The 27,282-nt window shown below is 45.3% G+C and overlaps 1 protein-coding gene across 1 annotated transcript in view; it reads left to right on the top strand.

Annotated features, from left to right (window-relative positions):
- CDH1 (cadherin 1) overlaps positions 1 to 27,282 on the top strand; it is an 81,502-nt gene that overhangs the window by 42,963 nt on the left and 11,257 nt on the right. Inside the window, exons 3-11 of the mRNA XM_006730078.3 lie at positions 11,050 to 11,261; positions 17,079 to 17,222; positions 17,352 to 17,507; positions 18,268 to 18,412; positions 20,389 to 20,564; positions 20,825 to 20,953; positions 23,167 to 23,349; positions 24,573 to 24,817; positions 25,879 to 26,024. Of these exons, the coding sequence (XP_006730141.2) occupies positions 11,050 to 11,261; positions 17,079 to 17,222; positions 17,352 to 17,507; positions 18,268 to 18,412; positions 20,389 to 20,564; positions 20,825 to 20,953; positions 23,167 to 23,349; positions 24,573 to 24,817; positions 25,879 to 26,024 (1,536 nt within the window). The remainder of the gene's footprint in view (positions 1 to 11,049; positions 11,262 to 17,078; positions 17,223 to 17,351; positions 17,508 to 18,267; positions 18,413 to 20,388; positions 20,565 to 20,824; positions 20,954 to 23,166; positions 23,350 to 24,572; positions 24,818 to 25,878; positions 26,025 to 27,282) is intronic.

The raw sequence follows: 27,282 nt of genomic DNA, 5'->3' as shown, positions 1-27,282 counted from the left end.
CATCTGGTGGTCCAGAGTAAATGGAAGGGAAATGACTATGTATACTCACGTCCTGCTGTCAGACAGCGGTGGAGAAAAGAGGAGGTCCCAAAACAGATTAGTCTGTGGAGAAAAGAGACTATGCAAAGGTTAAGAGTGTGGTCCTGGGGTTCAACTAGACTTGTATTTGCTGTGTGACCTTGGGAGAGTCACTTAACGTCTCTGAGCCTTTACTGATGACATTGGAAGTGATCCTTCCCTAATTGGTTGTAGTGATAATGAAAAATGTTTACTCTTCCTCTTTCCTTGCACAAAGGGAGCCCCTGCTGGGTGCTCTAAGACCTGGGGAAGATTTAAAATATGCCCAGACCTGGGTATTTTTAAAAACATCCCCGAGAATCTCTGTGTAGGGCATGTTGGACCCTGGTTGGAGATGATGTTAGAGATATTTTGGTCAAGGTGTTTTATTGTACAAGTGGGCAACCAAGACGAAGGGAGCCCTTCCCACTGCATTAGGACCTAGGATCTGGTCCCCTACCCCAGGTCTGTCAGCTGCCTTTACCTGTGAGGGGTCTGCGGGAGCTAGAGGGAGGAGGGGTTCAGCTGCTTTGGAATTTGGAACATGGGGCCCTCCCTGGCCTCAGGGAAACCAACAGAAAGGAAAAGTGGGCAATTACTGTGGTGTGCAAGGGAGCTTTTTCTTTCTAATCAATAAGCAAACAGTTCCCGGAGTTGCCCAAGCTGGCCGCAGGAATGCATCCTGGACTGCAGCCTGTGGGAATGATCAATTATCGCCCCTGTATTTAGGCGGGCGGGTTGGGTGTTTGTGTAGTTAACATGCACCCAGCAGCGGGACAGTAAAACTCCGATTTAGTGTGGAAGCCAGAGGACCGCCCCCCAACCCTTCTCTCTATTCTTTTTGGTGAAACCAAGCAAGTTTCCCTCCATCAGGGAAGAAGTCCCCGCTTCACCTCTGCAGCGGGCAAGGTGCCGGCATCTGTGAGCGTGAAGTTCAGTGTTTGCCCACTTCCCTTTTTTTTAAATTTTTTTTTTAAGATTTTATTTATTTATTTTTTTAAAGATTTTATTTATTTATTTGAAAGAGACACAGCGAGAGAGGGAACACAAGCAGGGGGAGTGGAAGAGGGAGAAGCAGGCCCCCCGCAGAGCAGGGAGCCTGATGCGGGGCTCGATCCCAGGACCCTGGGATGGAGCCCGATGCAGGGCTCCATCCCAGGACCCTGGGTCATGACCTGAGGTGAAGGCAGACGCTTAACGACTGAGCCACCCAGGCGCCCCATGCCCACTTCCCTTTTAAATGAACTGAGATGGGATCCGTTGCTGGTTAGTGTCCACCCTGGAAAACTGAAGCCAGGCCCTCTTTCTCAGACTTGAGCAAAGCAGCAGCCCTAGCTTCTCCAGCTGAGCACTGGAGCCCCATTAAGACAGGAATATTGAGATTTAACCGAGTGAGGTTTTATCAGTGGGTGCTGGTTCATTGCTGAACTGTCCAGTGGAGGCCTGGAAAGACAAAAGATTGAAACCTGAGTTCTTTTCTGGCCTTGATTATCAAAAGGACAAGGGGAATGGGAGGCCCTCTGGCCCTTCGAGCCCGGAAGAGCAGGAGCTGATGCTGGGCTCAGGCCTGTGTGGGAGCTGCACGCTAACATCATTTTCATTCCACTGGATATTCAGCCCCGAAGGGCAGGGCTTGTTTTCTGTTGTGTTCACAGCTGGGTCTTTGGGACTAGAACAGAGGAGGTGTGTTAGGTGTGCAGGGCTTGAGCAGGCCCCTGGAACTGCCCCCCACACTGCCATACAGCTCACTACCTTGCTTTGGCATGTAGCCAGAACCTGGGACAATCTCTTCAAAGGTGCCATCTTGAGGCCTTCCTGAAATGCCCTTTCTTAAATTGTCCCCTCCACCCTGGCTCTGCATAAAACCTTAGAACTCCCTTACCTGCTTATTTTTCTGTATTAGCACTTTTCATTCATGGTACTTAGTAACTTGTTAATTTATCTTTTCCTCCCTGGAATGTAAGCCCTGTGAGGGCAGGGACCTTACTTTGTCTACTGCTGTACTTCCCAGGCCTTAGAATCATGCCTGGCAAAGAATCACGGCTCAGTAAATACTTGCTGAACAAAGAATCCTTGAAGCAATCCCTCAAAGGAGATGAGGACGTCTGCATTTCCAGAATGGGGAAACGGATGCTCAAGGAAGATCAGAGTAACTTGCTTACCATGGCACGAATGACACAAAGCTGGGATTGGAACCCGACTTGGTTTGACCCCCTTCACACAAATGTGCAGCCATAAAAGTATTTGCACTAGCTTTTTGCCAACTCCAGAAGTGCCATTTATGACATTTTTTACTGTGCTGATCAACATCCATGGTGTGTGCTCTCTGAGAAATAACACAACATTAGCCCAAGCAGAAACATGACTGGGAAGCAAAATGCTACTGCCAGAGTGACCCAGACGGCATGACTAACCTTAAAACAAAGCAGGAGAAATCAAGGGTGATGGGTCACCCCTTTCCTCTGCTAATTTTTCCTTCATCTGTAACCTCACTTTTCTGTCTGCACTGGTGCCCCTGCTCCCCACCTGAGTCTGTTGTGTTTTTGTTTTTAAGATTTTATTTATTTGAGAGAGAGAATGAGAGAGAGAGAGAAGGAGAGCATGAGAGGGGGAAGGGTCAGAGGGAGAAGCAGACTCCCTGATGAGCAGGAAGCCCGATGCGGGACTCAATCCCAGGACTCCAGGATCATGACCTGAGCCGAAGGCAGTTGTTTAAACCAACTGAGCCACCCAGGCACCCCAAGATTTTATTTTATTATTTTATTTTTTTTAAGATATTATTTATTTGACAGAGAGAGACACAGCGAGAGAGGGAACACAAGCAGGGGGAGTGGGAGAGGGAGAAGCAGGCTTCCCGCCGAACAGGGAGCCTGATGTGGGACTCGATCCCAGGACCCTGGGATCGTGACCTGAGCCGAAGGCAGACGCTTAACGACTGAGCCACCCAGGCGCCCCACTTATTATTTTTAAAAAATTTGTATTCGTTTATTTTGTTTCAAGTTTTTATTGAAATTGTAGTTAACATAGTGTAATACTGGTTTCAGGAGTTGAATTTAGTGAGTCATCTCTTACATACAACACCCAGTGCTCATCACCAGTGCCCTCCGTGGTACCCATCGCCCATTTGGCTCCTCCCCCGCCTCCCCTGCAGCAGCTGTTCTCTATAGTTAATAGTGTCTTATGGTTTGCCTCTTTCTCTTTTCTCCCCCCTTCCCCTATGTTCATCTGTTTTGTTTCTTAAATTCCACAGGTGAGTGAAATCATAATGGTATTGGTCTTTCTGTGACTTATTTCGCTTAGCATCATACACTCTTGTTCCACCAATGTCATTGCAAGTGGCAAAAGTTCATTCCTCTGTCTGTGTGTGTACACCACATCTGAGACCACTTATAATTTGTTCTGGGCAAGGACATACTGGGAGGATGGGAGACAAAATGTGGTAGACTTCATGAGAGTAAACTTCCCATCCCTGAGATCCCATGGGAGCTGCCTGTCAACATGGGAGACTGGGCAGGGCGCGGGCACCCCAGCCAACAGCACTCTGGGAGCACAACCCCCAGATTTTGTGGACGCCAGCTGCAAGTCCTGCTGGTCTACCAGGAATACAAGCTGCTTATTTTCCCCCAGAAAAATGTCTGAGGTTTAAGCTGACCGATGAGAGGAACTTCGGCTTATTTTAGCTTCTGTAATGTGGTGATCGACAGCGGAACATTCTTGGATCTGAAATTTAAAGCTTCCTCTTTCGCTTGGCTCTCTGACTGTCCCTGTGTTTTTCTGTGGCCCCGGGACTGGAGCAGCGTCCCTTCAGGGAGAGAGGGAGTGTGTGTGTGTGTGTGTGTAAGAAGGAGACAAGGGACACTTTGTTATTATTATTATCATAGATACTCCACCTGTCCTGTTCTCTTGTGAGAACTAACTTTTCCGGTATCCGTTCAGCTAGGAACTAGTTGACAGATGGCTTATTGATACTAAGGGGGTTAAACTCCTGACAGTGGCCTCATGCCACAGGCTCTTCACTCCATGGCTGTGTGGCTTGGCCAGGTCTCTCTCCACTGAGACTTAGGAGCCTCAGTTTCCTCATTTATTACCAGTTTCCTCATTTATTAGCCAGGGTTGCTAAATTCCTACCACCCAGGGCCCGCGTATCTAGTACAGCTATTAGGCTGTGATATTAGGCTGCTAGTTGGTAGCAAATGGACACACATAGGTACTTATTGGGGCTAAAAAGATAGTTTTCCTGGTCTAACTTGAATCGCAACATCCCCCGAGTATGAACAACCTGGAGGCCTGCTCATCCTTTCCTTCCCATTTTTTTTTATAAAGATTTTATTTATTTATTTGAGAAAGAGAGTGAGGGAGAACGCAGGAGAGGTGGGGAGTGGCAGAGGGAGAGGGAGAAGCAGACTCCCTGCTGGGGCTCGATTCCAGGACCCTGGGATCATGATCTGAGCTGAAGGCAGACGCTTAACTGAACGAGCCACCCACGCGCCCCCTCTCTTTTTTTTAAACCTTTTTTTTTTTTTTTCCTGAGCATGGGTGCTCAGTAAACCTATAATGTTGAGTAATTTCATGGACACCCATCAAAGGAAGATGTTCCAGAATCACCCAGTGCCATCAAAGAAAATGGAACCTAGAAAGAAATTTTACAGGCGGTGGTATCCGAGGAGAAGTAAGGCTTTGTGGTTAGAGTTAGAAACACCACACCTACCAAACAAAAAGAAACTCCTGCCTAGCTAAGTGATAATATGTCTGTCTCTCCAGGATTCCTTTCATCCATCAAGTTAAAACTTTGTCTTTTATCTTCAGTATTTAAGTTAGAAACCAAAGTTAGATTTAAGTTAGAATTTAAGTTAGAAACCCCTTGGTTTGGGGTACACAGTGGCGACATGACCCCCAGGAGCCTCAGAAGGCTCTCTGATCTTATTGTTGTGTGTGACTTTCTCTTCTTAAGGCTGAGTGCTCAAGTTCAAATGGTCCTTGGAATAAATCTAAATGCAGGGTTCTGTGGTGTTGACTGTGGGAAATGTGTTCTAAGGAAAGAGAAACAATTCATAATGCGTGCCTTTGTGTGTAGTATGGGGAAAACACTGCTTTCAAGTAGTTGCTGCTAAGAGACTGGGTTATCCGACTAGTTACCAAATAACTCAACTGTGGTTAGCTGGCTTTGATTGTCGGTCCCTATTCTTAAATCTCAACATCTCGCAGAAGTATATGAAGGCTTTTGAGACTGTCTGGTTTCTACCCACTCACATTCCAGCTCTGGGGCATGGCGGGGGTGGAAGAAGAAACGGAATCCTTAAAGCAGGGCTGTTTGAGCCACAATGGCCATTCCAAGCAAAGGATGTCGCTCAGCGCTCAAAGCCCTGCCCCGGGACCAAAAGCTTTTCATGAACTTGGGTTTAATTTTTATTTTGAACTTAAAGTCATTTCTGCCAAGTGAGTTAGAAAATAGGGCACTTATAGGATGAATAACACACAAGAATCACAGTGGGTTAAATATACTTTCAGGGGCGCCTGGGTGGCTCAGTCAGCTAAGCGTCTGACTTTGGCTCAGGTCATGATCTCAGGGTCCTGGGATGAGACCGGCAGCAGTGGGCTCCCAGAGTCTGCTTCTCCCTCTCCCTCTGCCCCTTGTGTTCTCTCTCTCAAATAAATAAATAAAATCTTTACAAAATACATACTTTTTTTTTTTTTTTAAAGATTTTATTTATTTATTTGACAGAGACAGAGATAGCGAGAGCAGGAACACAAGCAGCGGGAGTGGGAGAGGGAGAAACAGGCATCCCTCCGAGGAGGGAGCCCGATGTGGGACTCGATCCCAGGACCCTGGGATCATGACCTGAGCCGAAGGCAGACGCTTAACGACTGAGCCACCCAGGCGCCCTACAAAATACATACTTTTAAAAAGTCATTCATTCTTTTGTCGTTTAAAAAGGAATTTGCCGTAATTGTAATGCACAATATAATATGTACAAAGATAAAGGAAAATATGTTGAAAAAAAATCAAAACTGCCTCATGCCCCTATTCCAACAACATACTTTGAATCCTCCCCGCCCCCCTCAACCTCCACCCTAATTACCATTGACGTCTTGGTGGGTAGAATTCCTACTGTTCTGGGATGTTTTTAAAAAGCTTTTTTTCCTTAATAAATGTTCCTTTTTATTATTGCTGGGAAGCATATCCCCATTTTGCCAATGGGAACCAGTGCACTCACCTTGGAGCCAGACGGTCTAGCCGCTCCACTCACAAGCATATACGTTAGGAGAAAGAAAGTGGAGGTGGCTGGAGGAGTTAAATCAGAACGTTGGACATAAAGAGCTCAGTGCAAGGGTCTGGCTTGTAGAGGGTGGGGGTGGGGCACAGTGTTGAGCGAGAACTCAGACTGCCTGGGTTCTGGTCCCAGCTCTACGTTAGGAGCTGCCTCAGTTTCCCCACATGTAAAAAGGGGACGCTGGTAGTACCCACTTCAAAGAGTTCTGGGGCGGAGTGAGTTAATGGTAAAGTGCTTAGAGTGGAGTCTGGCACGTAGTGTTCTACAAATGTTTATATTTAAGGGAACAGGAGGTCAAAGGTAGTTGAAGCTCGTAGTTGAGGCTGTGGTTTTTCATGGTGTGATGGTGATATTATTATTTTTAAGATTTTATTTATTTATTTTTTAACAGAGACACAGCGAGAGAGGGAACACAAGCAGGTGGAGGGAGAGGGAGAAGCAGGCTTCCCGCGGAGCAGGGAGCCCAGTGCGGGGCTCGATCCCAGGACCCTGGGATCATGATCTGAGCTGAAGGAAGATGCTTAATGACTGAGCCTCCTGGGCGTCCCGGTGATGATATTATTGTAGACAAAAGATTTTGGGGGCTCCTGGGTGGCTCTCAGTTGGTTATGCATCTGCCTTCAGCTCAGGTCATGATCTCAGGGGTTCCTGGGATCGAGCCCCACATTGCATCCGGGCTCCCTGCTTAGCAGGGAGTCCGCTTCTCCCTCTCCCTCCACCCCTCCCCCAGCTCGTGCTCTCTCTTGCTGTCTCTCTCAAATAAATGAGCAAAATCTCTAATAAATAAAAAAGAAAGAAAAGATTTTCACATCTAGCGACGGCCACGTGGATTCTTGGCTCTTGTCACTGGGATTTGGTTTCTAGACCTAGTGACCAAATGGCAGGTTTTAGGAAGGGAGGTCATCCTGACTTAAAGAATACTAATCCCTTGCTGATTTTATTTTTGTTTAATTTTTTATTGTGAAACGTTCAAATATACCCGGTCCCCACGTACCAGTCCATTCCAATACTTTGCTGTTCTTGTTCAACTCCCCAGGCAGTGGTAGTGGACACTGTGTCTCTGAGACACTGTCCGGCCTTTGTCAGGGGTGAAGCAAGTTTCCCAGAGCCTTCCCGGAGCTGGAGTTTCCCTCATCTCTCCTGTAATTTCTGGTTTATCAGCCCAGAGGATCGGGTTGCACAGAAAGATAATGGGCCTTAATGAGCACCTGGAAATTCAGGTTGGGGCTCCACACACTTCTTTGTCACTTCTCAAAGGGTGGGACTTAGCCACCATTAAGACAAGATGCCCCCAGACAGGTTAAGCGCCTTGCATCAAAGTTATTTGCAGAACCGTTTTCAATTTTTCAGGCTGCCACCCTTGGCAAGTCCAGTCCTGCTTGTCCCAACTTTCATTGCCCAGATTGGGGCCAGCTGGGGGGAAGGAATTAATTTGGTGTGACAGATAAAGGTATTTCTTGCTCCCTGTTTATGTGACAATCCCCCAAATACCGGCAAGTCACCCCATTACTTCTGCTGGGATGGGTTTGGGGGAGGGTTATTTGAAAAACATCTTGTTTTGCTAGTTTGAGATGGAATTCCTATGTTAGACATAAAAGGCAGTATGTGCCCGTCCTTCAAGGACTTTGCATTTCTTCTTCTCTTGTCATTTTTATGGTTCCTCTGTTCATTTAGCAAATACTTGGCTTCGGGCAAATACTTGTCTACCCAAATGCACAGAAATAATAATTACCATTTTCTGTTCACATTGCTCTTCCATGTTCAAAATGTGTTCACATTCCCTGTCTTTGTTAATCTTCACAAAAACCCTGAAGAGGTAGGCTCCATCCGTAGTGGTATCCTTCATGTCCCAGTAGCGAAAACTGAGGCCCAGAGAGGTTAAGCGTGTTGTGTAAGGCCACTCAGCAGGAACATGGTGGAATCTGGGCTTATTATCTGGCCACAAGACTTGGAGACCAGCCCTTTCTTCTTGTCCCTCTTCTGTCCTTTACTACAGCCTTCCCCTGCTCACCCCACCCCCACCCTCACCCCCTAAAGTTTGGGAAGTGAGTTATAAAACCAGCCTAAGAGGTGAGGGTAGGGGTGGAGGCATGGTTTTGTTTTTTGTTTTTGCAAACAGGGAGGAGAGAGGGTTGGGTAGGTGATTATTTAAGGACCCAGCTCCCTTCCTGTGAACTCTGTCTCTGTATGGCTAGATCACAACTCCCAGTTACTGCAGAAGGTGGCCCCAGATTTCCCTGGATTCTAGCTAGGAGGCAAAACTACCCTTTAAAATGACCAAGGTTCTAATCATGAGACTAAGTAGCTTGGGTTAAGGGCCAATCCCAGCTCTGCCCTTCACCAGTTATAGGATATCAGGCAAATTTCTTAAGCTCTCTAAGCCTGAGTCTTCAAAAGGGGATGATCATGGTGCTGTTCACCCTCCCACCCGGTCACCGGCTTCTCTGGCAAGGGTGGGGCTCTTGGTTTCAGAAACGTTTGCAAGGGTGGCCCCTGGTGGAAAAAACTGAAAACTGCAGCCCAGGTATGGAAATGGAAGATGGCTTTAGGGCTTTGTGGCAGAGACCCGATATTTATGAATGTAGAGGTGTCTAGCCGTGTAAAAATAGATTCAAGAGCAGGAATTTTTATAAAAGATCACTTGGACAAAATAGAAATTCCACTGAAGAAATGAAAGGCAAGTATTTGAAAGGGATGAAAACAGGCCACCTTGAGAGTTTCCCAGAATGAACTGTTTGAATTGGCTGTTCCCTCTGCTCATTGAGCGAGGTTTCTGCAAGACTTGGCCCCTCAGGTCTCAGCTCCACCACCTCCACCTTGGGAGGCCTGCTCTCACCATCCAGTATGAGCCACACCTTTCTGAATCCCCCTTGCCCCATCACTTTTTTTTTTTTAAATTTTAAAAAAGTAGGCTCCATGCCCAGCGTGGAGCCCAAGGTGGGGCTTGAACTCACGACCTTGAGATCAAGACCTGAGCTGAGGGGCTCCTGGGTGGCTCAGTCGGTTAAGTGTCCGACTCTAGATTTTGGCTCAGGTCATGATCTCAGGGTCCTGAGATCGAGACCCGTGTCAGGCTCCATGCTCAGGGTGGAGTCTGCTTGTCCCTCTCCCTCTGTTCCTTCCCCCACTCACTCTCTCTCTCTCTCTCTCTCTCAAATAAATAAAATCTTAAAAAAAAGACCTGAGCTGAGATCAAGAGCCGAATGCTTAAGCACCTGAGCCACCCAGGTGCCCCCACCCCCCATCACTCTTGTATCACTGCCTTTAATTACTTTATATCTAGCACTGATCACTAGTTAAAATGATTGGCTTCTGTATTTGTCCATGTTTTCCACAACAGTGTAAGCTCAGTGAGAGCAGGTGCGTTGTCTGTCTTGTTTACGTGTTTGTCCTTAGAGCTGAGCACAGTCTGGAGTATAGCTTGGTGAAAACCTGTAGAATGAGTCATTTGGGATTCTGATGTTTAGTGTAGACATTTTTCACCACAGCATCTCCAGCTTTGGGTATTGGTAGTTAAGTTTTAATACCTCCATAGCTGTAAAGTTTGAAGTAGAGTTTCGAAGTCATTGGTCATAACATTCTCCCACCCAAGTAGTCCTTCTCCGTCATTTGCATTTATCTTGCTGCCCTGTGTCATCAGGTTGAAGATAACTTTTCATTATCTCCCCTAACGACAATGATCAGTTTCTCTTCCCTGTCAGATTGCAAGCAGGCATTACTTCTGTATGCCTCAGCAAGTATTTACGGTTATCAATGTCTTTTGTGGAATACTCATGAGGGTTGAATAAATGATTAAGCAAAGCCACATTTGTTTTTAAACGTTTTTTTGTTTTTAAGATTTTATTTATTTAGAGAGTGCATATGCCCATGCTAGTGGGAGGAGGGATAGAGGGAGAAAGAGAATCTCCATCTCAAGGTAGTTGCCTTTGTTACCTTCATTGTACAGTTGGGTAGACTGAGGCACAGGGAGGTTAATTTGCCCAGGGTCACAAAGCTAATAATAAGCAGAGCTGGGACTTGAGCCCAGTTCCTCGCAGAGCCCACGCTCTTAACCATCATGCCATGTGCCTCTCTTATCTGCCACTGTTTACTGAAATATAAACAATTATTTGAATGTAGACTCTCTGAAGCGTCTCACTGTACCATAGTCTCTAACTTTTGGACTTAGTAAGTATTCTGTCTCTGTTATCTTGGTGGTCTGTTTTCATATTGTCAAGAGCCAGCTGAAGGAGAGGCCCTTTTTTGGCTTTTGAAAAGAAGTTACTTTATAGACAGGTTAGTGTTTGCACTTTACAAGTAGATAAGAAAAAGAGACCACAATTAACAGTCCCCCTAGAATGATGAAGAACATAATAACATTGACTACGTTGCCATCTTTCAGTTCTGGCTTGTTTTGCTTGTGCCTGTTTTGTGTGAGTCAGGCTTTTGGTGGGTGAACCAAGGTTTTTTGTTTTTTTTTTAAGATTTTATTTATTTGAGAGAGCGCGCGCACGAGAGAGAGAGCACAAGCAGGTGAAGGGCAGAGGGAGAAGCAGATCCCCTCCTGAACAGGGAGCCCGATGCGGGGCCCGATCTCGGGACTCTGGGATCATGACCCGATCCAAAGGCAGACGCCCAACAACTGAGCCACCCGGGCGCGCCCAAGTTCACTTTGGGGAGAAGGAATGCTCTTGTTTTGAATCTGCCCCATTTCCTAATCACTGTGATTTATGCCCTGCAGTGAATTTTGAAGGATGTACCGGTCAACCAAGGACAGCCTATGTTGCTGATGACGCACGATTCAAAGTGAGCACAGATGGTGTGCTTACAGTCAAGCGCCCTCTCCGACTTCATAAACCGGAGATGAGTTTTCTGGTCCATGCCTGGGACTCCAGCCGCAGGAAGCTCTCCACCAGAGTCATACTGAAGGCAGCCGAGCACCGCCACTATCATGTATGTTGGAGTGTTTTCTTGAAAGTTCACTGTTGTTTTAAGTCTGTTGCCTAATCTGAGTTCTCTCCCCTTGGCACCTTTCACATTTGGGGCTGGATAGTTTTTTGTTGTTATTGTTGTTGTTGTTGTGATGTTTAGCATCCTCCCTGGCTTTAGCCCACTAGGCAGACACCAGGAGCACTCTCCTAGTCGTCACAACCAAAAATGTGCCCAGACATGGCCAATGCCGACTGGTCGGGGAGGGGGGTGTTGCGGAATCACCTAGTTGAGAACCATTGGTCTAACTAACTGAACTCATTCTTGCTGGGAATTTTTTTGTGTTTGGGTGGGGAGGGATCCTGTGGAACGATGGCAAAGTGTTAATATCTTTATTTCTGTCGGTAATAAAGAATAGTGAGTAAGAGCGTGGACGCTGTCTGGGATTGAATCATAGTCCTACCACTCGCTACCTGAGTAGCTGTGGGAGAGTTCATTTAAGGAATTTCAAGCAGAGAGAGGTTACCTATAATGTCGAGAAAATAATGACTGCATGAATTAATACGTGTGAAATGCTGCAACTGTGTTAGGCGTGCAGTAAGTACTCAGCAATTGTTAATTGTCTTCTTGGAGGAACAATGAACAAGAGATCAGTTCTCTGATCATTTTATTTTACTCTTTTTATTATTTTTTTAAATTTAAAATTTAGTTAACATATTTTTCTATTTCCACCCCCCACCCCCTGTTTTATTTTACTCTTTGTGTTTCTAGTGGGGGGAGGGTCTTGGGATGGGAGAAGAATCAATGGGAAGCTTTTGTTCCGTTGGACTGTGATCTGCGCAAGATACTTCCCCATTGTATTCTTAGTGCCTGGCCCACAGTTTGACACACACCAGGAGCCCTATAAATATTGAATGGACAGATGGGTGAATTGGCCATGAATGAAAGGATATATGTCTGCCCAGTTCTTGGCAAGAATGTTTCTGGGTATTGTTACCCAAGCCAGACACCACTGCTAGTTTCTAAACTGTTCCCATGGTGCTTCCTACCCAAATGTCTCTCTGGAGGCCGTTCTAGTCGTATCCTGGTACTGCTTTAAAAATACGAAACATGTTGGAAGTACCAAGGTCTTTCAGGCTGTCTCCTGTTTTTCTGCCCAAAGATCGTTGAGTTGCAGGAACTTAATAGTCCTGATAGATCTATTCTTTTCCCCCTGGTGTAATTGGATAGACCAGAAAAATGAAGAACGTAATAGAAGTGTGTTAACATAACGTCCTGACTCAAGTCTCCGACTGATTCCATCGTTCATGTAAGTTCAGCATGGTGAGTTCTTGCTGGACAATTGTGTGTGGAAGGCTCTTATGACCAAAAGACAAGATTTGAGCTTGGTTTTTCAAACTTTTCCTCCCTACTTCTGCCAGTTTTGCCTCTGCCTTCATTTTTGTTATATCATGATTAAGTTTAAACACATAGTATAGACATAGTATAGAAAACTGTGAATGACAGTGGTTTATGCAAAAGAGTATTTCTCTGTCAAGTTAAAGATACTCAAGGGGAAGTTGTAGCTAGTATGGAGACCCTACAGTCATTAGGAGCCCAGGTTACTCCTTTCCTTTCTATTCTGCTATCCTCAGTACATGGCTTCCATCCTCAGGGGTACCTCATGATCCAAAATGGCTGCTGGAGTTCTAGTCATCAAATCTTCATTCTAGACAATAAGGAGAAAGGGAGAAAGCACAAAAGTGCATCACTCAGTTGTATGCCTGCCTTTTTAAAGAAGCCTTTGTGGAATTCTTTTCAAAAAAATTGAATCTTTACACGCAACATGTGGCTTGAATTTAGCACCCTGGGATCTAGAGTCACATGCTCTTGTAACTGAGCCAGCCAGGCGCCCCCTTTGTGGAATTCTTTTTTTTTTTTTTTTTTTTAAAGATTTTATTTATTTATTTGAGACAGAATGAGAGAGACAGAGAGCACATGAGAGGGGAGAGGGTCAGAGGGAGAAGCAGGCTCCCTGCTGAGCAAGGAGCCCGATGCGGGACTCGATCCTGGGACTCCAGGATCATGACCTGAGCCGAAGGCAGTCGCTTAACCAACTGAGCCACCCAGGCGCCCTCTTTTTTTTTTTTTTTAATTCATTTATTTGACAGCAGGAGAGCACACACGGGGAGCGGCAGGCAGAGGGAGAGGGAGAAGCAGACTCCTCGTGGAGCAGGGAGCCTGATGCGGGGCTCGATCTCAGGACCCTGGGATCATGACCCGAGCTGAAGGCAGTTGCTTAGCTAACTGAGCCACCCAGGCGCCCCCACCCCCACCCCCACCCCCCTTTGTGGAATTCTTAAGCAAATAATGCTTGTATCTCACTGGTTGGAACTTGATGTCATGGCCATACCTACTTATGAGTGCAGTATAGAAAATGTACTCTTTTACTTGAACACAGTGCTGGATACAAAACTGGTATATATGGAGAGAGACAGATACAGTTACTTATTATTTTTTTTTTTTTAATTTTTAAATAAGAAAGGAAGAATGGATACTTTCCCATAGCTGGTTTGAGGTTCACTTTGGTTTGTTTCTGGTTCAAGAGACCCTGTGGGCCCTTCGTTAGGAGAAAGGTGATGGGGGGCCTGGCTGGCTCAGTCGGAGCATGCAGCTCTTAATCTTGGGGTTATAAATTCAAGTGCCATGTTGGGTGTAGAAATTACTTTAAAATCTTAAGAAAAAGAGAGAGAGAGGGTGACAATCCCACTTCTCCTTTAATTCATATAAAAATAGATCTCATGTGTATCAAAATATCATACTATGCACCGTGTGTGTGTGTGTGTAATGTATATACACACACACACACACACACACACATTTTTATTTGTCAGTTATACTTTTAACTTTTCAGTGTTTAATCTTTGGGTAGATTTTCTCAGTCTGGTATCATTTTTTTCTGAGGGATGAATACCATGCTCAGTATGTTTAGGCATGGTTCCCTTTGACATCACATAAAGATATTGATGTTCTCTTAGCAGTGTTCATAATTTCTTTATTATTGTTCTCTGAAAATATTCTGCAATTCTGATGTCAGCAAGATGTGCTCTTTGTCTTCCTCTTCAATGTGGCAAATGAATCTGGATTCATTCACTGATGCTATGCTGTTCACTCACCATGGCTGTGCAAGGCGGTCCTATTTAATAGGCTTAGGGTACATTTGCGGACAGTCATTTGAAGACTTCGTTCCTGTGCTGTATCTAATCCCAAACTCACCTCGATTAGCTTGATGTTTGCCATCCTGTCTAACCATCATCATTACCATTTTTTGAGCATTTATGTGTTTCAGGCACTATTCTAAGTGCTTTATTTGCAATACTAGTATCTCATTTAATCCTTCCAATATTATCGCCATTTTAAAATCATAGGGAACTGTGGGACAGAGAAAAATAATCTCCCCAAGAGGAGGAAGTGCCATAGTGAGGATTCACAGCTAGACAACCGGTTCTGCAGCTTGCCCTTGGCTCATGAGGGACTAGTTTTCTAGAATATTAATAATCCAATGATGCAGAGAGAGAGAGAGTGTGTGTGTGTGTGTGTGTGTGTGTGTGTGTGTGTGTGTGTGTAACCAATATGCAGGAATGCAATACTGGGAAGGATTCTGTAATGATACCTTGTCTTATGTCCATCTTGTGCATTTTTTATAATTTATATTACATATTTATTAAGGCAAGGAACTATATAGAAAAAAACATTTGTTCTGCTTAAGGCATACTTGGGAATAAACCGTTGTACAAATTATTGCACACTTGAAACCACAGTGCATAACAGACGGTCTGCATAAAAATGTTAAGCAGACCAGGTGTATTTACCTGACTTAGGTCTTAAATGTAGATCGGAAGACAAAAACAGATTTTCCTTGTCAAAGTATGAAGCAGTTTGAGAACTTTGGCTTCCGCATTTGGTACCTTTAGAACCAAGACTCACCAAGCACCATCGTTTAGGTTATTAAAAACCCATTTCCTGTACCTGAATTTCTTCCTCTTCTTCTAATATCATAATAATGGGTTTTAGAAGGCAAAGAGAATAAAAGGTGATCTTTATACTTACATTGCATGGAAACACAGTTCAAGGGAATTCTGGTCTTCCCCACCCCCCAACTCATGGCTCTAATTTATACCCTGATAGCCACACCTTCCAGTCACCCCCTTGGTATTTTGTAAGTCCAGGAATATTCAAGTTGGATTTAGCATTGGAATGACAGAAGATCCAGTCACAGACCCCATGGGTTCTTTGATTTGTCTTCTGGTTTCCTTGTGTCTCCTGATTATCCATTCACAAGTTGGGTTGTTGGGAACTTGACCATGATTATAGTGCTTTCCGGCTGGGTTCCTCCCCTTACCGCTCCCCCCCACCCCGCCTGGGGTGGGGCAGTTGGGGACACAGTGTGAAAGGTAAAAAATAAAATAAATAAAATGAACACTGAATTCTCTTCTGGCAGGGTGGGTCATATCCATTGTTTTGGGCTTTAAAAGTGTCTCTTCATGTGTAAGGCGAGGTGGTCCGACCTGGAGAGGGCCCAGTGGCACTTCTGGTACTGGAGGGGGTGCGGTGCCTGGTGTGTTTTGCCCTAGGGCCTGGTCAGTTGGTCGGGGCGGGTGCATTTCCATCCGTAGCCGTCCCAGTCACAGTGGTAGGGCTTCTCACCTGTGTGGGTTCGCAGGTGTACCTTGAGGTGAGGACTCTTCGTGTAGGTTTTGCTGCAGCCCACATAATCACAAGTGTTTGTGGCTGTCCTTTTCCAGGGCCATGACCTTCTCCCCCTCTTTGGTTTGGCATGCAGGAACCAGGGGGCGTGAGCTCTTAGTGATGGAGTGGTGGGACCTGTGGCTGCAGCTGATCTGGCCAAGAGGATGGGTAGTTGGCCCCGGGGGGCGGGTGGGGGGGGGTGTAGGACCTGCTGGTCTCTGCTCCTCTGGCAACCAGGGTCAGTATAGTCCTACAGGGGAGCTGCCGCCCCAGGTGGAAGTCCTGAGCCTGGCCGCATTTTAGGCATTTTGAATCAAATCTGAAAAGCCAGGAAATAGTGCTTGAATCGCCTTTGGCAAGCAGTGATCAGTGATTATGTGGGGAGTTGGGGATGGAACTGTCCTCTAGAACCTTCATGTATTACCGCTAATCACTTTAAAGCACTTAAACAATTTGGAGGGTATTTTTCTTCCATCTTCCACTATCTTATTTCCCTGTGTGTGCATAAAGTTATCTTTATCACACTTGAAAACTGTTCAATACAAATCTCAAAGGGTGTTTTTGGTCCCCATCCCAACAGCTTCTGTTAGAACAAATGGAAACCAAACAGATAAAATGACACAATGAGATTAAAGAATTTGTATTGATCACAAAGTAGTTCTTAGTACCAATTCCTAAAGCTTAACTCATCTTGGCTGAGAGCTCCACTTCGGGGACCTAAGCCCCTAGGAAAAACATAAAAGAAAATTGAAACGCTTGCATATCCTGTTGTTGAATAAGCACATATTAAATTATCAGGGTGTAATGTTCTATTAAAAATGACAGGTATAATATATTTAGGCTTGAAATAATTGGCAAAATAATACTTAACCCTCAAATGTGTAATTGTGTATACATAATGATTACTTGAACTCTGGACATTAGAAGGATCGGAAGGGAACACCATCTTCATTATATGGCAGAGTAGTTCACTGGGTTGTGTTTTGTTATTAAATTAAAACCATTGCCTGGCCCCAAGAAGGCTGGAGATGCTGGCTGGTTAGGTGGGACTGTTTGGTCTGTATTATCTATCCTGAATTATCTGATTTTGTTCTTTATCTCCTTTCCTTTTAGGACGCTCTCTCTGAAACCCAGACAGAAGTCCTCACGTTTCCCAACTCCCAGCATGGTCTCAGAAGACAGAAGAGAGACTGGGTTATCCCTCCTATCAGCTGCCCAGAAAATGAGAAAGGCCCATTTCCTAAAAATCTGGTTCAGGTAGAGAAGGAAGTTTTCTATTTCTCTGGGAGCAGTTTGGCAGAGAAGGACCTAGACCAAAAAAGGGGGGAAAGCCCCAATGTCAGGATCCTTCCTTGATAATTCTATTTGTTTCTGTGTGGTCTTCAGATCAAATCTAACAGAGACAAAGAAATCAAGGTTTTCTACAGCATCACTGGCCAAGGAGCTGACAAACCTCCTGTTGGTGTGTTTGTTATTGAAAGAGAAACAGGATGGCTGAAGGTGACAGAGCCTCTGGATAGAGAACAAATTGCCAAGTACATTGTGAGTATCTCTCAGAAGCATGCTAATAGGGGGTTATCTCCTTCCAAAATTTTTTGGTCAACCCATGTTGGATCCCTAGATCAGATGCTCTGGACATGTGAGGCTCAATTGGATACCTCTACACCTGTTGACAAGGGGAGATGACAGGAGAGTCTGGAAAAATGGGGGAGGGGTGTTGATTTTTTTTCCCATTGGGAATGAAGAAAGGAGAAACCTTAGGATCATACATGAGTTTAGACCCAAGATAACAACTTACTCTTGGGGCTGAAAGTCCCTGACCCAAAGGAAGAGGCCATTTATGATGTTGGGGAGCAAAAGCCGTTCCTGGGCCTTGGTAGCAGTGTGAGCTTGCAGAGCTGGGGGGGCGGGGGGTAATGCATTGAGGCCAATGCAAAAAAATCTGGGAGAGACACTCGACTAGAACAGCCAGAGGAAATTTTACCCTGCTGGGAATAAGAATGTTTTAGGCCTCTGCTCTTGTCTCTTAGGCCTGGCTCCCCAGCCCTCCTGTGGGAAACGGGAGCTCTGACCTGGTGGGTGTGTTCTGCAGCCTATGAGTCTTTACATATCATGACCTCAACCAGTGTCATGACCCCTGAAGCAGCAGCACATGTGTGAGAAAAGTTCTCTGCGAGGGGTGTCCATCCTTGGGTCTTGGAGAGTGGGAGGGAGTGGAGGCCAGCTGGAGTTCTAGTCACATGATTTCTCGCATTTCTTCCTCCTTGTTGGGGCCCAAGTAACCCTCACTTGGCTGTTTCAGCTCTACTCTCACGCCGTGTCTTCTAATGGGAATGCAGTGGAAGACCCAATGGAGATCGTGATCACGGTGACGGATCAGAATGACAACAAGCCCGAGTTCACCCAGCAGGTCTTCGAAGGATCTGTCATGGAAGGTGCTCTTCCAGGTATGGCCAGTCTCGAGGAGCTGAACACCCAGAAGGACACTTAGATTCCTTGGACCTCAAAGTGTTAGGGCTTGTGTTTGGGGTCAGGTCCTTCGTAGGAACAGAACTTCTTTGGAAACCAATGAGAGAGAGAGAGAGAGAGAGAGAGAGAGTGTAAAACATCCATTCTACAGAAATGTGTATTATAAAATAGGAGTCCTGGAATCAAGCCCCGTGTCGGGCTTCCTGCTCAGCGGGGAGCCTACTTCTCCCTCTCCCTCTGCTGCTCCCCCTGCTTGTGCTCTCTTCTCGCTCTGTCAGATAAATAAGTAATAAGTAAAGTAAATCAATAAATAATCTTTAAAAAAAGAAAAAGCAGTTTAAGAGGGGTGCCTGGGTGGCTCAGTCAGTAGAGCATGCGACTCTTGATCTTGGGGCTGTGGGTTTAAGCCCCACATTGGGCATAGAGCTCATCACCACCACCCCCCCACCTCCCAAAAAGGAGCAATTTAAGAACCTTCCCTGATTAAGAAACAGATCTTTGCCATTCCTGAACACATTCTTTTCTCTTCCCTGTAAATGTAGCCACTGCCCTGACTTTGGCAATCATTCCTTGCTTTCCTTTATCTTGTTCATCATGTGTATATTTACCCCTCAGTAATATCCGGTTTTTTTTGCATGTTTTCAAACTTTGTATATGTGGAATCACACTTAACATGTATTTCTGTGGTGTGCTTCTCTCATTGAGCTTTATGTACATAAAGTTATTCATGTTGGTGCCCGTAGCAGCCCAAGGTCATTCATTCATTCTCATTGCTGCATCATATTCAATATTTTTATATTTATATAAAGCACTTTATTCCTCTGTTGATGGAAAATGAGTTTGTTTCAGTTTCTTCTTTTTTTTTTTTTTTTAAAAGATTTTATTCATTTATTTGACAGAGATACAGTGAGAGAGGGAACACAAGCAGGGGGAGTGGGAGAGGGAGAAGCAGACTCCCCGCAGAGCAGGGAGCCCGACGCGGGGCTCGATCCCAGGACCCTGGGATCACGACCCGAGCCAAAGGCAGCCGCTTAACAGACTGAGCCACCCAGGCGCCCCTGTTTCAGTTTCTTCTTATTAAAAGTAGTGTTCTCAGAACATTTTTTAATATATTACCTGATGCGTACACAGAAGGCTTTCTCTAGGGTGTATATCCGTAAGAGCAGCTGGCTCGGTTATATAGGGTATGTTCCTGTTCAGTGTGACTACCTGCTGACAGACTGTTTTCCCAAGTGGTTGAACCACTTAACGCTCCCACCAGGAATCAATATCCTAGAATTGTTAGGACGTTTTGGCTTTGTTGATTGTGCAGTTGTATCTCCGTACAATTTTAAATGGCCTTTCCCTGATTTGTCAGTGGGCTAATAAACATTTTCTAGGTTTGCTGGCCCTCTGGGTTTCTTCTTTGTGACTTGTCTCTCCAGGTCCTTTGCTCCTTTCTCCCTTGGGCTATCTGTCCTTTTCCCATGGAGCCGTAGGAATTGTGTCAATGTTGTGGGCACTGGTCCTTTGACAGTCACAGGTGCTGTCAGTATTCGCTGCCACCTTGAAGGCTGTGATCGCAAATGACCATTCTCTGTGATGAAGCTGTGCCTGAGAAGCCAGTTGTGAATATTGGTGGGATTTTTTTCCTCTTTTCCACCTCATTCACTCAGGATGGGAGACAAGGCACAATGTTTCAGTTTGTTTATTTCTCCATCCTCCTCAGCTCCAGCCACCATCCAAAATTGTTGGAAAAGCCAAGTCCTTGGAACACTGCTCATGGGGTGGAATGCTTTCTTCCTCCCCTACCATTTTGGTAAAAATTTTGGGAATTAGAGAATGGAGGAGCCATAACATGGTACCATTTCCCGGGGCTCCTTCTTTAACACTCTGGACAGAATTGATCTGAGCCGTGTTGACCAGAATCCAAAGTGCAGCTTAACTGAATCTTTCCCTCCCTCGGCACTTGCAGGCACCTCCGTGATGCAGGTAACAGCCACAGATGCGGACGACGATGAGAACACCTACAACGCCGCCATTGCTTACCGCATCGTCACCCAAGACCCCCTCCTGCCTAGCAGCATGATGTTCACTATCAACAAGGACACAGGAGTCATCAGCGTGCTCACCACCGGGCTGGACCGGGAGGTCAGGGGTGAAGAGGGTCTTGAGGGGGTTGAGGGCAAATAGACATCAGCTAAATCACATGGACAATGCAAAACTCTGCGGAGGTCAGTTGCCACCTACTATGTTTATGGTCTGAGCTTTGCGTCTAAACAGCTCTCTAGAGGTTTTGTACCTAGAAAGCAGCTGGCATTGAAGCAAATGATCAAGTAAACTGTTTCCATGTTCTGGGCTGGGCTTGATGTGGCTGTTGGTCCTGACTCAAATGTGTTTGATCTCTGCAGAGTATTCCCACGTACACCCTGGTGGTTGAGGCTGCTGACCTGCAAGGTGAAGGCTTGAGTACAACCGCAACAGCTGTGATCACAGTCACTGACATCAACGATAACCCCCCCATCTTCAAACCCACCACGGTAACTCTGCAACCCCCTGGACGGTTTCCAAAGAAAGGGCCTCCGTTGTTGTGCAACTGCTCATGGGTGAACGCTTTGAAAACTTGCCCCATACTAGTGAGCTTTAAGAAGCAAACCAGTTGGGATGGCAATCTTCTCTGTCCTCCTCAGCGCAGGCCCTGCTGAGACGGGTTTGCAGAGTTGCAAATGGCACCTGTGGGCGCCTGGCGGGCTCAGTCCGTGGAGCATGCGCCTCTTGATCTTGGGGTTGTGAGTTCAAGCCCCACGTTGGGTGCAGAGATGAGTGGGGTTTTTTTGGTTTTGTTTTTGTGTTTTTTTTTTTAAGGCACCTTTTGAACTCATGTCCTCATTTTGTACATCTTGGTAGCAAATCTTACCAGGTTTTGTTTATTCACTGAACAAATACTTTCTAAGTTTGTAACACAGGAATTGTGTTATACACTGGAGATATTATCACAATAAGACAAAGATTCTGTTCTCAGTGGAGTTGATAGTCTGGCTAGGGAGATGTTTGACAACCTGTACAAATTATTGTGTACAATTACATTAAATGAAGATGAGGAGAAGGTATTAAAAGCCACACGAAAGAACTCTAAATCTTAATATGTTAGTTAGAAATAAGCTCAGTGGTTAGTGACAGAGCCTGTGCCTTAAACAAATAGGGTAAACTTTCTCTTGTGTCACAAAAAACCTAGAGCTAGAGTATCTACACTGTTAATGGAACCTCCTTAGTCTTGCTGTCCCACCATCACTGGTGCATGGCTCCTATCCTCAGTGGCCCCTTATGGCCCCAGATGGCTGCCAGAGCTCCAGCTATTTCTCTGCTTCATTCAGGAAGGATGCAAGGGCATGGGGAGCAAAAGGCATTGCTGCTAAGTCAAGGCCTCTTACTTCTGTGCAGACCCATCCCACAAGTTTCCTTAACCTCTTATTAGCAACTGCTGTCTTAGAGGATGACTGGAAATAAAATATTTTGCTTGGACACATTGTTGCCCCCAACAATATAGTTCGTGAAGAAGGGGCGAGTAGTTATTTACTAGGCAATTAGCCGTGTCTGCCACCCTGACACAGATATTGTGAGTCCAAGAAGGCGTCACAAAGCCCGTAACATTTATAGTAAGATGTGAAAGGCCTTGTCTGAGGAAAGCATCAGCACTCTAGAGACCAGTAGGAAGCCTGGGCTTTGGGTGAACGCGCTAATCTCTGCATAGAGACTTCTTCCAGCCTGCTCCTCTAGCCCAGCCATTCCTGCCGCAGACCAGCTGCCCCCACAGCCCATGGCCTTCTATCCTGCCCATTTTTTCTGCCTAATGGGCTTCTGTGCAATTCGTAGTTTTTCTATAAACTGACCCTTGTATTAGTAGAGCCTTTAGGAGATTTTTGTTCAAAACCAAGAACCTCCCTTCAGCTCAGAACAGGTTTTTCCCTCGATTCCAACCCAAAGTTTTACGTACCTTTCTAGTCTACTCAATAAATTTGTGGATGGCTTTACCTCCTTCAGTATTCTACATTCTTAGTCCTCTGTTCACTTTTATGTCTCAAGAAATGGTGAAATGTACATCAGTCTAATAAAATATGAAATAACCATGATAAAAAAATAAGACTTGAAAGGAGGTTGTCAAATGTGGGACAGGGGACAGTGGAAGAGTGTTCTAGGCAGAGGGATCACCATATGCAAAATGCCCTGAATCAATAAAAAGTTTTCAAGAACTGAAAAACAGTCTGTGTAGTGAAGCAAAGGAGATTGGGTCCTACAGGACCTTGTAGATGGAGGTAAGAATTTTAGAATTTATCCTGAGTGCAAGGGGATGTCATCGGGTTTTAAGCAGAGGACTATACTGACCAGACTTTTGTTTTATGAAAATCACTGGTACCACTGGGAATGATGGAAGAGGAGGGGAGTAGTAGATAAGCCACAGTGTCTTGAGTTTGATTAAGATCACAGTCAGCAACTGGGCCAGAGTGTTTTGAGGGGCCCAGGTAGCCAGGTCCTTAAAAAGCCAGCTCAGGTAGTCTTGAAGGATGATGCACCTTGAGTAGTGTTGGCTTCTCCCCCAACAGGAAATAGGGGCTCCACTGGTGGAATGGGTACTTCCTCCAAGACGCTCCTTGAATCTTGGACTCAGAAAGGATTTCTTTAGCCTTCACGGACCTGGCTCATCTGTTAGGTGTCAGGATGTCATAAGTGACCCATCTTCTCCTTTGCTCTGTAGTACCAGGGGCGGGTGCCTGAGAACAAGGCTAACGTTGTAATCACCGTACTCAAAGTGACTGATGACGATGTCCCCAATACCCCAGCATGGCAGGCCGTGTACACCATATTGAACAATAACAATGAGCAATTTGTCGTCACCACAGACCCAGTAACCAACGACGGCATTTTGAAAACAGCTAAGGTTTGTATGGTGCCTGGCAAGATGCAGAAACCGACAGCTAGCTGCCCACTCCCTTGTCCCTTGATGTCTTCTAAGAAGTAGATTAGCATGGCATTGGTGGGCTAGGGGTGGACAGCTTTCCCAGGTTCTGGTGGGCCATTTGGGGTTTGCAGCAACTCTTCAGGCGCATGTGAGAAGCTCCTACGCAGCCTCTTGAAATTGAGGAGAAAGTACCGTCTGTTTTAAAAGGCTTTCTCCCTGAAACATTTGCCCGATATCCATTTTGCAAATGAGAGGAAAAATGGCTTACTGGTCTCTGCCATTTTGCTGGATTATTTTAGAAGTGGGACAAATGACTTTTTGAAAGATGTCTTGGAAACCTGAAAACTAAGAAGTTGGGTGATATCTTTGTCGAAGTCACAGTTAGTGGATCCCTGGATTAGCCCCCAAACTTAGACTTCCTTATTGAGCAAGTGAGCAAAACCATCCATCCTTGCATCACTTACTACATAACCTTATCTCCCACCGAATATTGGATGTCAACATTTTCTATGCTACCAACAAAAGAAAGAAGCCAGTAAAATGAGCCCCTACTGTACACAAAGTCCCTCATAAAAGTTCCCAGTTTATTCCTTACAGCAACTCTATGAAGCAGTTCCTTTTCCTATGTATTTGGGTGTGGAAACAGACCCAGAAGTTAATTTGCCTGGACCACACAGCTAGGAAATGGCTCACCTGGGCTTTGACCTTGTTGTTGGCTGATTCTGAACTTCATGTTGTCACTAAACTTAATTGAGATCAGTGAGGTCAGAAGCAGGGTCTTCTGTCCATCTGCTGTCACATGGACAACACGTCACATAGGATATCAACATTCTTACTGGTCTTGGATAATAAATGACTTAAGGTACTAGCGTTTGTTCACTGGGTTTTGCTGTTTGAGGCTTCACATATGTAGTTCATTTTTATTCTTCTGCTAGGGTTCTCGTCTTGAATATGGTTGCATGTTAGCTTTTGAAAAAGATCCACGGCCAGGCCCCACCCTCAGAGATTATTGTTTGCTGGGTTAGGGTGCAGGCCTTCATTTTCTTCAGAACTTCTCAAGTTATTTCTTCCTAACACAGCTAGATTGGAGAACCATGAAGATACTGCTGATCAACAGCAATAGTTAAGGATGTAATCTTTTTTTTTTTTTTTAACACTAACGTAAAATATATTTTTTAACTCCTTTCTTTTTTGCTCCTTAGGGCTTGGATTTCGAGGCCAAGCAGCAGTATATTCTGTACGTGACCGTGGTGAATGTAGCCCCGTTTGAGGTCATTCTCTCCACCTCCACAGCCACCGTCACTGTGGATGTGGAGGATGTGAATGAAGCCCCCATCTTTGTGCCTTGTCCAAAGACAGTGGAAATACCTGAAGACTTCAGCGTGGGCCTGGAAATCACATCCTACACTGCCACGGATCCAGATAGTTTTATGGAACAGAGGATAACGTAAGTATGAGGATTTTTCAACAGTCTTGCAGCAGCTGGGTGCGTGTGTGTGTGTGTGTATAAAATATTTAGTTCATAGCATTTTATCATTGTCTGTGCAAGACCCTTCTCTTGTTTGGCTCCCCCCCCACATTCCCCACATCTTTTCCATTTCTTCTGTAGCCAGCCATTCTATATTTACTGTGCTTTCCTCTCTTCAAGTTCACGCAGTGAGGCAGGAATGTGGTTTTAATTGACATACATGGTGTGTTGTAAGTAGCTCACTATTTTCTGTCCTTTTAAACTGGAAGGCGCCTTTATAGTCTAAATCATACCCACACATGTTGAAAACACATGGGCAAACCAACAGGAACACCCCGCGACCATGTATGACAAATAATGTCCTTCGTCTTTTGAGGGCTGGGTTTGAGTAGGGAAAAACAAGTAGAGCACAAATCCCAATGTGACGCGCGTGTCTTGTTAGTAATAGTGTGATTTCCAAGGGTAACGGGGCTCGGCCAATGTGCCCGCTTCCTCTTCTCAGAGAGGTTCTGACCTCTTAACATCTACTCTAGAGGAAACTGTAACAGTGAACTATTTAGGGGCACCTGGGTGGCTCAGTCATTAGGCGTCTGCCTTCGGCTCAGGTCGTGATCCCAGGGTCCTGGGATCGAGCCCCGCATTGGGCTCCCTGCTCTGCAGGAAGCCTGCTTCTCCCTCTCCTGCTCCCCCTGCTTGTGTTCCGTCTCTCGCTGTGTCTCTCTCTCGGTCAAAAAAAAAAAAAAAAGAAACGACTTTAAATATGTGCCATATATTAAATAATAGTATGGATATCAAAGTTATATTTCCTGAAATTAAATTATCATTATCTAAGAAAATGCCTCTGTTCTTAGGGGATAACACGCTGAAGTATTTCTGAGTAAAAGAACATGGTGTCTGCAACTTACGCTTAAAGGGTTGAAGGGGACATGGATGGTCATACTTTGCTGTAGATGTGATCAGTCAACAAAGAGGAACCTTAGCCTTCTTCAGCTATGTGCTGTTTGCTGTACTATTCTAAGCCAGAGCTTGTGCCTTTTCAGGTATCGGATTTGGAGGGATGCTGCCAACTGGCTGGAGATTAATCCAGAATCTGGTGCCATTTTCACTCGGGCTGAGCTGGACAGAGAGGACATGGAGCATGTGAAGAACAGCACGTACGAGGCCCTCATTATAGCCATTGACACGGGTAAGGGTGCCCTTAGCTAGTATGTGACCTTTGCTATCTCACCTGTCTGGCTAGCATGCTTCGTTGCCCCCTACCCTTCTTTGAGAGGCAAGAGTTCATTCTTTTTCTGGTATTCTTAAACAAAAGCGTGCGATTTTCGAAAGTACAAGTAATTAGGTCAAGCAGAAGCTCTTTATACCTGAACCGACTCCTTCCCCACAGGAGCCAGACTGCCTGGGTCTAGATCTTCGGGCTAAAGCTTATGTCCCTCAGTTCCTCTGTCTGACAAAATGATAATGCCCTGTCTGGATTTTGAATGAGTTCGTTTATGTAAAAGTGCCCTAGAAGAGTGCCTGCTCTACAACGACTATCATAATTTTTATCCTCATCATTAGTAGTGAAATATGGCTCCTTCCAGACTGTTTTCATGTATTTGAATACATTTATATGCATATAGAAATAGAGTTTATTATAAAGCCACTGTCTAGTTTACAGCCTGGTTTTGTTTTTATAATAAAAATCATTATTTTATACATGTTGATTTAAATTTAAGTTTTAATGTATTTGCTATTTATTATTTATAATATGTCTTAAAGACACAGATCTACTTTGGCACCTTATAAATCTACCTCTTCGTAATAAAATAATGTTGTCTGGATATAGCATACTTGAATTGTTCGCATTAAAGAACACCGGGGTGGTGTCCACCTGTTCGTTATTGCCATGAGTTTGGTAAGGAAACATCCTTGTCCATGCCTCTGTGTGCAAGTATTTCCCTTGGCTGGATATTTAGAAACAGAATTACTGTTAGAAACTGCTCGCTTCCTGGGCTCGTGATGGATTCTATTTCCCTCGCTAACTCTCCAGCTTCCTGAGGTAGTAATTTCAGGCTTGACAATCTAGAAAACACAGCAAGGCAGGTAAGGCCATGATAGGGCTGGACAGGTGGCCCTCCGTCGCATTGTGATGGTGCTGGGGAAGGATGAGCCTGGCCTCTTCAGTTAGAATCTGAAGCCTGCTCCTGGATCTGTATTTAGGAGTTAGCAGGTTAAAAGCAGAGAGCGAGGTAAATAAGGCCATGATGGGGTCCCATTCGCAGAATGCTTTTGTCTGAAGGGAAAAGCTAGCCCATGGCTTCAGCCGCACTGGCCAGCTGCTGCATGGAAACTCTCCAGCCTGGCCTGGAAGTAAGTGGAGGAAATGGCTCCTGAACGTGCCTTGGCAAACTTTCTGTGAAGGAAGGGCCAGGGAGTAAGTATTTTAGTGTCTTCGGGCCATG

This window comes from Leptonychotes weddellii, chromosome 16, assembly GCF_054177405.1.
Source record: "Leptonychotes weddellii isolate Sample4059 chromosome 16, ASM5417740v2, whole genome shotgun sequence".
Classification (NCBI taxonomy): Eukaryota; Metazoa; Chordata; class Mammalia; order Carnivora; family Phocidae; genus Leptonychotes; species Leptonychotes weddellii.
Note: the sequence above shows the minus strand (reverse complement) of the source record. Positions and strands in the feature narration are given on the sequence as shown.